General features: G+C 41.5%; 2 protein-coding genes across 2 annotated transcripts; both read right to left on the bottom strand.

The window, feature by feature from the left end:
• Positions 1-1,459: 1,459 nt before the first annotated feature.
• Positions 1,460-9,614, bottom strand: LOC127314192 (uncharacterized). Its single transcript, XM_071823413.1, has 8 exons — positions 9,211-9,614; positions 8,999-9,059; positions 8,257-8,323; positions 7,301-7,536; positions 6,701-6,992; positions 5,274-6,530; positions 3,919-4,018; positions 1,460-2,997 (listed from the first exon to the last, which is right to left on the bottom strand). The coding sequence occupies exons 1-5, from the start codon at positions 9,222-9,224 to the stop codon at positions 6,909-6,911; spliced, it is 462 nt and encodes a 153-aa protein (XP_071679514.1). The 5' UTR covers positions 9,225-9,614; the 3' UTR covers positions 1,460-2,997; positions 3,919-4,018; positions 5,274-6,530; positions 6,701-6,908.
• A 240-nt stretch (positions 9,615-9,854) lies between these two features.
• Positions 9,855-12,519, bottom strand: LOC127314193 (uncharacterized). The gene is made up of 6 exons (XM_051344650.1): positions 12,415-12,519; positions 11,470-11,873; positions 11,086-11,210; positions 10,538-10,956; positions 10,365-10,449; positions 9,855-10,137 (listed from the first exon to the last, which is right to left on the bottom strand). Exons 2-6 carry the CDS (start codon positions 11,493-11,495, stop codon positions 10,118-10,120), a joined length of 675 nt encoding a protein of 224 aa, XP_051200610.1. The 5' UTR covers positions 11,496-11,873; positions 12,415-12,519; the 3' UTR covers positions 9,855-10,117.
• Positions 12,520-12,766: the final 247 nt, after the last annotated feature.

Genomic DNA, 12,766 nt, shown 5'->3' with positions numbered 1-12,766 from the left:
CCCGGGTGCGGAGGTTCTTCAGCCGGCGTTCCTCGAGCTTGAGGTAGGTGACTGCCCGCTCGAAGGTGGGTTCGGTCATGAGGGTGAGGTCGGCGGCGGCGTTCCCGAGTTCCTCGTTGAGCCCTGCAGTAAGAGTAGAGAGAAGAATCTCATCGCCGATCTTGAAGCCGAGGTCGTGAAGCTCGTCGGAGATCGCCTTGAGACGCAAGCAATAGGCATCGAGGGTCTGGTCGTTCTGCGGCGTGCCGAAGAATTCCTGCTGCAGGAACACGATCCTCTGCAGCTTGTTGCCGGTGAAGAGCTCGTTGATCTTCGTCCAGACCGTGTGCGCGTCATCGCCCTCGCGGACCACCGTCTTGAAGATATCTGGCGAGATGGTGAGGAAGAGCCAGCGGATGATGGTGGCGTCGATGGCGAGCCAGTCGGGGTCGCGGCGGGCGAAGAGGTCGACGGAGCCGTCGATGTGGTCGCGCAGATTGTACTCGCGGAAGAGGAGGTAGAAGTAGGCCCTTCAGGCGTGGTGGTTCTTCTCGGCGAAGGAGAGCTTGACGGGGACATGGTCGGTGATGTGGACCTCGCGCAGCGTGGTGGGGTTGGGGAAGGAGAAGTCGTCCGAGGCGTCCGAGGCGAAGGGGTTGCTGCCATTGGAGAGCGACGACATGACGACGCGCGCGAGCACGCGCAGCGGCGGCACAAAGGCGGCGGCGCTAGGGGTGGGGGCGGCGCTAGGTTAGGATCGATAGGTGTCTGATACCATGTAGAATAGATGTAATGCACGATGTATTGATCGGATGAATATGGCGGTACATATATAGGCCTCGACTATACAAGGAAGGAGGCGGGGCCAATAATAAATACAAAGATATCTATCGCTATAACTACAGAGGATACATATCCGGATATATACAAGGATATGTATCTCAACAAGTTTTCACTGCTATCTATAAAATGACATTAAGTTAATAAGCCTCTGTATTTTTTTTATAATTTTATTTGTTGTACTTGAGAAGACAACAACGCCAGGCGATTGAGAGTTGGAGAGAACCCGTCTTCAAGTGTGAGTAGTTGCGGTGCTTTGTTTTGGGCAAAGCTCATAGAAAGATTTCAAATTATGCATACCATCATTTTTAGCTCATAAAATGAGTACCGAGCCCTGTATCTATAATCTATTGTTTTGTTGCTTTCTAGCAGTGTACGTACATCAAATATAACTAGAACTTTCAGGATGGAGAGATTCTGGACTGTGAGAATTGCGGTAACCTCGTATGTAGCTACATTCTAGAGCATGCCTACATGGGCAATCTTGTTCTCACTAGATTTTGATGTGCGCCTTGGCGCACGACCCTGTGGAGGTTGTGTCAATATTCATTTCACATACATTCGTAAACTTCTATGATAAGCAAGTATTAAATAAAATTGAATGATTATCCGTTTTAAAAATTATTAGTTGACGAAGAGGAGCAAAAGAACCCAACATATTTTCAGTCGCTTTCCTGCAGTCCTACATGCCTACTGTCTCTTGAGTCCTAGGATGCCATAGCGTGGCGTCTGCCACTTGATTCAATGAAATACTGAGAACAGAGAAGTTTAATGAAATCTGAAATTTAATCTCCCTAAACATAGCATCATTCCAAGCCAAGTCTTGCTCGCTTCCCTTGATCGCTTGCACCACAAGTTGTGAGTCAGTTTCGAACGCCAGAAATACCACCAGATTTGAGCCTGAAATAGTGATTGTAGGCAGGCCTCTGCTTCAGTGTGGAGACACATGCTCCATATGATCAGCACTGATCAGCACCTGAACCGGCCACAAATCTAAACCGAGGCACCTAGCCGGGTCCATGCTTCCATCAAGTAGTTGTCAATGCTGCTGAAGCTTTCTGTCTGTAAATGTCTAAAGTATGAAGTGGCATTGATACTCACAATAGATAATATAGACCTATGTTGTAAATATAATGGCACAATAAAAAGCAACTGTCTACTTCATTCCTCTGGCTAGCAAGTTCAGCCTCCCTGTACGCACTGCTCTAATATCCACTCCTAACATAGCAGAAGTCATAACTCATAACAACAGGATACAGTACAGGTCAAAAGAAAGGACACATCAAGAATACCTAATAATTCAAGTATTATTGTCTAATCGTAAAAAGAGGAGCATATATTATGGAAAGTGAAATTAGGCAATCTAATACAAAAAATTTCAGGAAATGGGCCGGAGTGGGATCCGCTAACCTTTTTAAAGGCAATAGCCTGAACTAAAAAATTTAAGTATAGTGACCTGAACTAACTGCTCACCGCAGATGTACGCCTGAACAAACCAACATCACATGAATAGTCCGTTTAACAATATCAAGACAAATGTATGCACAACAAACAAGAACTGAGGGGGCATTTACACACATAAAACATATATAAGAAATAGGCCTAGTTTTTACTAATATAGTTCTGGTCATGGACATCAACTTGAAGTGACAAAATATCATAAAGATCTCAATACCCAGTTACACGAGCAACATCAGGATGTCAATTTCTAAGGATAATAAGTATAACGTGTATTACCTGAAACCTTACCATCATTATCTGAATTTCCGATGATATAATTAGTGAAAACAAAATAAAAATCCAAAATCTAGCATAGCAACAAAAGCGGCATCATTTCTGGCAAGAAAAGTTTTCAAAGATCACAAAGCAAGTAAGTGCCAACTATTAACATAAACAACTTATTATATATTCTAGTAATTGATAATTCCAGCAGGCTACAAAAGAAAACCCTTCTTTGTCATTTACAAAGAAAAATGAAGAAACAATAAGATGAGATAAAGAGGAAAGGCTGATACACCTTGTCATGCACATCATCTGTAATCACTACCCAACAGTTACTATAGTTGTAAAACTACCGTTTACTTACCAAATCCATAGTCATATGCACCAAATGATCTTCTAAAATCTGGAACTATCAAATGTGATATTAAATATCATTGGATAGATACTTATCTGGACCTGCAAAATATAATCACAGTAAAAAAAAGGATAAAAGATTCATTCAAGAACACAATTGCTCAACATTACAAAAAATAAATTCTAAATATATGGAATCTGTGAATTTAACAACCATAGTAACAAAGATATTAGTACTGGTGAAGGAGGAACCGACAATGAATGAATCTGAAACATCAAAACATAATAAGGATATAGCTGGCCTACAGTACTTGTCCGTAGTAAAATTACCTGACAAAGCAACACAATCAAACTAACTGCCAGCTTCATGTAACCCAGCGCCTGATGGGGCACTAACTACAAAATTAGGTTCTAAATTTCTAAAACCTTGAGTTAGACCGTATGTATATGTGGTATTGTTTACCAGTAAAGGTAGACAATTTGTAGGTGAACTCCAATAATCACATCAATGATCTGCACAAAGTGCAGCAAGTTCATCTCTTACATGTATCTGAGAGAATACATGTTGAGTAAGAACTGGGCCACTAAAATCCTAGAATTTGAGGACATAAAGTTGCTAAACATTAATCTTTGTTGTCCAAACCTAGAATTATAACATATGCCTGAAGCTAAAAATGAAAGTAGCCATACTGCGCATAGGCGTGCACTGCCACATTATTTACTTAAAAAAGGTATTTGGCATGATAAAATATAGGTTGCCTACTGTGTCTATTTATTATAGACTATAAAAAAGAGAGGCGCCTACAGAGAAAAGAAGAGGCATCTGCATAATACTTCAAATGGAGGAGGTCTACGGTACACATTTTCTATAGTAAGAATATCAACTGATTTCAGATAGCTTCATTTCCCACCTATGAAAGCCAACTCAATGGACATAGAATGATCTTTTGTGTTGATATAGACAAGATAATTTATCATAGAGATAAAGCTAAGATGAGACTGGGGATACAACTAATTTTTTACCTGGCAAAACAACTGATTCAGCATAGTAGTTTCAGACCTGATTCCTCAATCATTTAACACCATCTCTGAAAAAGGCAGCTTTGTTGCTAATTGTACAGCCCTGGCAGACAGAAAGATAGTTTAGCATATTCAGATCGAAGGAAAAACAATACAAACTCAGTTCCTAATTCTATTTAGTAATCAAAATATTCAGACATAAACATAAAACTTTGTAATTTATACGCTGATTACTTAAAATAAACTTGTTTGGACATAGCCACCATCAAATACTAACTAAGGGCCTCTAAACCTCTCAAATAGAATATTATTAATATGAAAATATTCACTTAGCATTACTCTCCATTTAACTCTACATGTGCAACCGGAACATTTTCAGGTCACTAAACAATAGGCCCTTGCAGATGTACTTCATGATACAGGACATGGCAGTCTCCTTTCAAATAGATTATGGATGCTTATTTGACTGGATGTTAATAAATTAACATGCTACAGTTTTCCACCATTCATTCTGAATATTTGTCTGCCAACAATGTAGACAGTGATATCTCATTGTATGAACATATTTTTTTGGGAGGGGCACTTGACATAATACAAAATTTTGCTTCAGATGAACATCATCCACTCTGATTTGTGACGTTTAACATGTTAAGAAACCAAGTCATAATTTGAACACTATAGTAAATGAACATTCAATCATGTGCATAAAAAAATGTTCCACGTACAGAAAAGACCTACAATCGCTCTATTACTAACATCTATAATAGGTAGAAGGTGGATGGCCCTTAATCTTGCAGACAACAAACCTCGACTTTGTTCCTACATTTAGAACAGAACATGCACAATCTAGAAATAAATAGCAAGATCTACCATAGACAATGGCTCTCTAAGCAGAGGAACTTTGGAGAAAACTTATTCAGGAAGGGTAACAATTTCTAACATGAAATCCACAAAATGAATGGCTGAATAATTTTCATAAGAAACAACCTCCATGTTAACCAGCGATGAAAGAAAAAGTTAAAATTAACCGCTGGAAACTACATGGATTTTCTATATACGAAAATTAACTTTATGTACACGTGAAAATCAATAAATCAGGATACTGGTTTGTTGATATCCTATTCTACAGTAAGTTTAAAATATATATATGTGGAACATCACTGAATAATAATCACTTGAGACCAATAACCTCAAATGTGGACATGTGGTCTCATATGGTAAATGCACAATTATAGAAATGGCATAACCAACAAGGTAAATTAATCAAATGAGTATATTATTGAACATCGCAAACTGGAGTGATGATAACCAATAGCTGATGACAAGAAAACAGTAATTACATGAGTATGGCTCAATACCTGCAGGCTACATGTCGTGTTACCGCCTCCCTGAACCTTGAGAGGGAAGCCCCAGATTTTGGCGTTGGGGGCGAACATAGGGCAGAGTAGATTTTAAGAAATGGATCAACTCAAGACAAGTGAAGGAGACAAATCGTGCCATAAGTTCTTCTCCGGGATTCCCATAAAATCAGAAGATGCAAACTCTGTTCCTTTATGTGAGCTGAAATAAACCATATAACAAAGACAATTAGCTCAACCCTGAACCATCAAGGGATAAAAGCTGGCCCTGCACAATTCTATAATTCTTTAATAAATATTATCTGACAATATTCCCTAACCAAAAATAAATTACTCAAAACCAATTCCACTCCAATTATTGTCAATATGATCTAACACTTCTAAATCATCATCAACCGTTGTAATTATTCCCCATTGCAACCTGTAACTACAAACCAAGAAAACGTTGATTATGACACCATGGATGATTCAGAAAATGGGATCAGAGAGAGAGAGAGAGAGGAACATGGGATCTCCATAGTACCAGTACTATTTCCAATAGCTGTAACTACGCATTGCCGCTTGGCCAGCTATGTGGCAGAGCAACTCTAGTTTCTTCGTGTCTTCTACAACCACGGATTACCAAACTGTAATCTTGGCTTCGAAATCACAAGGCAAGAAAAACAAATCTTATCAAGACAGGCACTCACCTAACGAATAAAACTTTGTCCCATCTGCACAAGTGTGAGGAGGGAGTTTGCCACATGCCTGAGATGGCCGTGATGATGTCATCATCCATCAGGTCATGTCATATCTACCAGCATTGTACTCCCTGCTGAACACCCGATTTCTAAGGAGAAATTAACGGAAGGAGCATATAATGGAAACATAAATGTAGGAATTTAATTGCAGCACAATGGAAGTCATCAGATAATCAAACAATGTGATATTAAACCACCCCATGTAATGAGTTAATGGGTGTTAGCATCCCAAATGAGTTAATTGTTCATACATACTTTTTATAAGACCAGCTGAAATTCCCCGTCATTTCCTTAACGTGGACCTCCGAGAGCTACCTCTTCACATTTGGATTACAAAACAATACGCCATTTCAATGGATTATTTCATATATGCGAAATGGATTGAGTTCTAGTAGAGAAAGAGGCAGCTCCGTTGTACTTCGTGAATAAATCAGGGATCGACGCAGCCTTATCATGTGAGAAAGATCTCTCGCTCCACCAGGCAATGGAGCTCACCAGAAATGATGTCAATAGGAGCCTATTCACCAGGTACTGAAGGTTAGACTCAGCCAAAAGTGCAGCAAATTATTAGATCGGGATAACAAGAGCCTACCTCCACTCTTATCTCAATTTTTAGGAGAACACATTTGAGAGAGAGAGAGAGAAGAAGAACCTGAAAAATAAAAGGTAGATGAGGGATGGACGTACCGTCGTCTTCAGCGACTGCGAAGACGTGGATGAGGCCAGGTACTTGCGCTGCTAGAAGCCGAGCACTGCTCCTCAGAGGCGCCACCTCCTTTGCCTGCCCCTCCGTGCGCCGCCCCCTCTCACCAGCATCAGCCTCGGCACATGGATCGCTAGTGCCGATTTTCCTCCTCCCAGCTGCAGGGTCGCCTGAGAAGATCTCCATCTGCCTCTATCCCAACGCCCGCGCCATCGTCCAGAGCTCCGGCATCGACACCTTGCGCATCTCAACCACCACCCACGGGCTCACTTGCTGCTGATGGAAGAGAGGAAGAGAGAGAAACTTGAAGATTAGTACCACTGCGATGAAAATATAAAAATGAAAGAAACACTAAGAATATAAAATAACTCATCTTTGATACAACAATATTGCGATTATGTTCTATATCTAAAAGATATTGTTCCAAACCAATAGTCAAGATATATAATATTGAGAAATGAAGACATGTCTCGCAGCGAAGAAACCAGTCCCCACACATTTAATTGTCATATAGCAATAGAAGAATACAGAAATATACTTAAGATCTGTTTACAGTGAACAATATAAGGACCGAGATCCCGTACTTTGTTGCGGGCAAGGCACACAGCACCTTGACCCCATACATCCACAGTCCAAGCATATCCCACAGCCAGCAGCAGATCACAACCGAAATCATCACGCACAGGATCAAACATGGCCTCTTCGTCCTCACGCATGCCTTGGGAAGAGAAAAATACTCTGCCGCTGTGGCCATCAACACACTGGGAAAGATCCGCTCCGATCCAGCAGCCAATGGAGGAAATTTTCTTGCCGATGTTTACTGAGTAATTGCATTAGAAGAGTAAAAAAGCAATATGAGTGATTGTTCTGGCAGCGATACTCAAAGATATGTATTGATAATTTGAGAATTCGGAGCATTAAACTGCCTTGGATACAGACGTACATGTACTGAATTCATAGCCAAGGATTAAGAATAGCATCTCCTGAAGCTCATGTGATAGGCTATATGACTTGCTCGTTAACCACTTCACACATGTTGGAACTGTGCTATACTACCTGTTGAGTAAAATGAAGGGATATTCTCTTGTGGAAAGTATGCCAAGGGCCTCTACACTATGAAGATTTAATAATCGAGAAGGGCACATTGTTATTACGTGAAGTCATGAACGGAAATAATAAAATTAATTTGATGATTTTTCTCTAATGGTGCTTTAGGAGACATGTATGAACTGAAAATATACACGGTGAGATATGAAAAAATCTTCATACTGAAGTAACATCCGTGACTTGGTTGGTGTGTGAGCAAAACAAAACATTCAGACAAAAAATTACCTAGTTACTCTTGAAAAATACCTAGTTATTCTTAATCAATATCTAACACCATCCAGTTTAACTAATGTTTTCAAATGATGGAGCAAATCAAAACATTCAGACAAAATAGTTATTCTTGAAAATTAGCATGTTGTAAAACAAAAAAATGTCACAATAAGCTGAGGAGAGAGATCACATATAAATTGTCTGATTGTACAAAAAACATTACCTTGTAGATCCTGGCATGTCCTCCCTCGCCCTTCCTCTGCACAACTCTCCTCGCAATCCCTGCCATGCTAGCAATAAGGTAACACCATCACATCACATGGTAAAATTTCTCGAATATGACGATACACAAATTATAGGAACAGGACTGGTTGAACTGCATATGCATGATATCCTGAAGACCTTACAAAGAGTGCATATAAAAGCTGCAGCCAACAAAATAAGTATTTGACAGTTTTTCAAATATTATTAACTCGGCGGTAAGTTGGTTAAATTAAAATACTACCACTAACAAATAAAAATTAAGCAGACCTCTGAAAGCATTTTTTTTCTCTAATCAAAAGAACTGCCTTGCTATGTTGCACGGATACTTCAGAAAACTCACGTATCCGTATCGGATACTGCCGGATACGCGGATACGTATCGGATACCTGCGGATACCTATTATGTACGTAGCAGCTGATTTTCCATTTTTTTAAAGAAACTAAATCGTTACTTCAGAGTAAGGTGGAGAAGCGACTAAGAGAGCGCTGGAGTTGTGAAGCTTTTATGCAAACAATCTCTAGGTACTCTTATATAGTCACTATCACAATAACACTAACATTAGAGGCTACACAGATAAACTGGCAAAGCACATCCATGTTATCCTTGTTGTCCCTTACATTGACAAATTTTTGTAACAATGTGTACTCTATGAATGGCACACACATGTTAGCAACAAAAATAGAAATACGTACGGAACGAACCTCAACTTGGGTCACTACCTCCGCTTGGCACATTATTAAATAGGAAGGTACTAACCTGCACCTGGACACGAAAAAACGAAATAAGAAGCCATATTTCTGAACCAATACATACAAGAACAAATGAAGGAAAAGAAACTAAATTGGTACTAAGCTGGAAACTAATAAATCAATGGGAGAAGATGTCCAGGTAAGTTTGGGACTTTCAATCTTGCCTAGCACGCATCATATCGGCTGACCCCTTGCCGCCATGGAGAGCAACCGTGCCCGCGTCGTAGCTTAAGGGCGGATTTGGGGAGAGATGGAGGAGGGGATTGGGGGAGAGATGAGGGCGGGGATTGGGGAGGACGCGGACGACAACACTCGCCGGAGAGGAGGCCAGCGGCGGCTCGCCGGAGCAAGGGAGGCGGCTGCTGCGGGATTCGGGAAGATTGGGATAGGGTTTCGGCGCAAAGGAGGAGATAGAGGAGGAACCGGTGGACGTGCAGAGGAGGAGCCGGCAGAGGCGCGGAGGAGGAGCCGGCGGAGGCGCACGAGGTAGTGGAGGGGCTAGGAGGGCGCGAGGCGAGGCGGCCTGCGGCGGGGCTGAGACGTCCGAGGAGGATGCGGAGGGAAATACAGATAGGGTTCGTGCGGCATCGCTGGTTGGCCAGGGACGGTTTTGTCTCACGCGGGACTTCCGTGCCCAATCGTGCAATGACACGTGGCCCAACTGCTGAACGCGAAACTGAGCCGCGCGGCGAGCCCTCGCGCGCCGAGTGGCCTAACGTGGATAGCCTCAGAGGCCCCCGTGGGGGGGCATCATATATACCTTCAGATAATCAACGAAAATGGAATCTTCAGTGCATACAGAAAGTCATGTCTGTGAATTAAAATTAATTTCAGAACTAAAACCACGGATAGTACTAAGGGGTGATGGATCTCCTAGGACAATGCAAGTATTAGTACAATCATAAGTAGTACCATGTGATTGAATCTAGGTCTTCGGAGAGACGACATAGCAATTAGCAGTACAATCTAAAACAATACGATCCTCTCTCGATGAAGCACAACCGGATCTTTAAAGGGAAGCATTTCACAGAATAAGCTTCCAGATACAGATTTTGCTTCCCACCATATTGATCACTTCAATCCAAGAGGACCTTATCAAGAAGGAAATGTAGGGACAAAAGTAAGATATTTAATTAGAACTGCCTAATTTAGAATGAAGCATTAGGAAACATGTGAATCCAATATGAGCCTAGGACAGGCGTGATATATCAACACAGGCAGCTGACGTGCATGCCATTTTTCTATTACAACCTTGACACTATAATTTTTGGAGAGAACACTTGGCATATACAGATTAATGGAGTGAAATGGCACTTACCAATAGTTTCATACAAATCTGTCCAAATGGTTGGCGTCCACTCCTCCATTTTCCTCAGGAAATCAGACTCAACTTTCAGCGTTTTCTGCAGATGAAATGAAAAATTAGGAATCGAATATTAGACAATGTTATCGTCTATATTCTTTACATTCAGCTGCATTGCACAAACAAACCTTTAGACTCTCAGGTAAGTCAAAACTTTTAGTCACATTTCGGGCAAGTCGGATATAGTGCCATGGATGAGACTCATATTTTGCTGCTTTCTTATCATGATTTATTATCTTTTCCAAGATTGGCTGTATGGCTCCATCATGTCCGGTCGGCCAAACAATGCCTGATGCCATAACCGAACTTTTCATGTCGTTCATGTCAGCTTGTAGGATTAGCCGCAGGTAAGCAACCTTATCACTATCAGTCCAAGAATCTGGATATTTTTCTAGTGGAAAATCCTTTGTCTGACGACCAATGAAGTTACAGAAGCGCCTAGTCTCAACACTCAGTTCAACCTTGTTTACTGAGAAACAGCAGTTGATGATGTCCTTAACATGTTTCCACGTTGAGTCCTTTTTTTGTTGTGTAATCCCTTTTCTCACTGCATAGCATAGCCCAATTAAAACAGGTGTCAACAGTCCTTCTTGTTGTATTAAAAGATGTACTAGATAGCATCAACATTAATGAAGAGATACAAATTCAGCACTGGCATGTGTAAGTAGGTAGTTACCATCAGACAAGAGAACTTTCAGTTCAAGTTCACCATTAAGCTTCTTGAGAAACAGGTCATCCATGGTAAGGTTGTGAAGATGCCAGTTCTCGCCAAGTACATGGTATACTAAGCTACAAAGAGATCTGTGAAGCAAAAAAAAAAGTACTTGTTATGTGCCACGGGATGGATAGGCTAGAAGATAAAAGTAAAGAGATTCTAATGTGGATGCACAAAAGGCATGTCATGTTGTGAAATTAAATGGGTTGGCAATATATATAGGGATATATATACATCAATATTATCATGGAAGAACTATCTAGCTTGAGTGGGCAACTAATCAAGTTAAGAAACAAAACATATAAAGGACTTCAAATGCAAATAAGTAGCCAGCAATTGACTCACAAGATGATCTTCCGCAGTGTTGGCATTATACGCCCATCATGATTGACCAATGGAATGTTATATATTCTTGACTAGATAGTTAAGCCAACACTGCAAGGTCCCACTGACAGTCTCCACTACCAAACACCCACAGTTGTTTTCATTTGTGAAGTAGTTTTCAATTACCAGAGCGCTCTTCTGCTTGTTGAGACTAGCAAGATAAATATATTGTTCCTCTGATATTGGATGATCCAAGCTCCCTTCCTTGACCATGTTTACAGATTTAACTGGACCTAGGGTGTATTGACACCAGAGCAGACCAATGTTGGTACCATCACTGTTTTTGGCAACCTCGTCCAGTACCTTTACCTCGAACGCCCCAGTTGATGTAGAGGCAAAACCAATAAAGACTCTTCGATAGTTTTCTGCGATGCCACGACAAAGTTATTATACATGCATGCTTGTACGAGTTTCTCAAATAACAGATCTAATTTGTTACTTAATTTAAGAGAAGCTTTGGCAGTAGATAAACAGATCGCTAGTTATCAACTAACACGCAGCCAGCTAGCGGTGCCATACCTCAGGCCTGCAAGCTCTCAAGTGAACTGAGTACGTACTAATCAACTGCATGCAAATTAAAGGGAGGAGTTGAGGCCTTATTTGAAATCAATCCGTGTGTACTTCCCCCACGCTAGCGATCGATCGGTAGGCAGATCTAGACACATAGAACAGTGTCGTATGCGCGCGCGCACAGCATGGAGCCACCAATCACTAGTATCATGAAAACCCCCACGAAGCGGCACCTTCAGCTGTCATGCAACCCCTTAACAGCGCCGCCGTCACCGTGCTGCTGATATCCAGATTCCAGAGGGCCAAATGCCTACCCGCGCGCTCGATGTACAGAGCAATTAAGCTCGCCAATAAGCAATAACACGGCCAATAGAAAAGTTAGGAAAGGAGTATTACCAGCTGCCATGGCCGCCAAATCTTGTTCCTGCCCGCCGTCCATCCTACGCACCAAGGTGGGGTGGGGGGGAGACGGAGAGGGAAGAGGAAAGCAGAGTAGGAGATCCACAGATAGGGAGAAATTGAAGACGATAACCATTTCTAAGAAAGGACATATCAGAGTTCTCTTTCTAGGACGCGGAGACCCGTTTCCGTTCCGGGCAAAAAATGAGTAGCTTTTGCTTTGGCCGCATGGACCAACCTCGTGGGCAAAACAATCAGAGTAAATTGTAGTTTTCTTTTGACGGGAGAGTTGACTCCATTTTTTTTTCGAAATGGGGATATACCCTGGTTTCTGCATCATGATGATGCA

Source organism: Lolium perenne, chromosome 7 (assembly GCF_019359855.2).
Source record: "Lolium perenne isolate Kyuss_39 chromosome 7, Kyuss_2.0, whole genome shotgun sequence".
Lineage (NCBI taxonomy): Eukaryota > Viridiplantae > Streptophyta > Magnoliopsida > Poales > Poaceae > Lolium > Lolium perenne.
The sequence above is the reverse complement of the archived record's forward strand: the minus strand, read 5'-3'. Positions and strand labels throughout refer to the sequence as shown.

What these genes read in the sequence shown, in the direction of transcription:
- LOC127314193 (XM_051344650.1), bottom strand. Translation starts at nt 11,495, where the DNA reads ATGCCAACACTGCGGAAGATCATCTT. An exon ending in ACTTACCTGAGAGTCTAAAG is followed by an intron (nt 10,450 to 10,537) that starts GTTTGTTTGTGC and finishes TTTCATCTGCAG; the next exon opens with AAAACGCTGAAAGTTGAGTC. An exon ending in AGATTTGTATGAAACTATTG is followed by an intron (nt 10,138 to 10,364) that starts GTAAGTGCCATT and finishes CTTCTTGATAAG; the next exon opens with GTCCTCTTGGATTGAAGTGA.
- LOC127314192 (XM_071823413.1), bottom strand. An exon ending in AGGTAGTGACCCAAGTTGAG is followed by an intron (nt 8,324 to 8,998) that starts GTTCGTTCCGTA and finishes CCTTATTGCTAG; the next exon opens with CATGGCAGGGATTGCGAGGA. An exon ending in GACATGCCAGGATCTACAAG is followed by an intron (nt 7,537 to 8,256) that starts GTAATGTTTTTT and finishes GCAATTACTCAG; the next exon opens with TAAACATCGGCAAGAAAATT.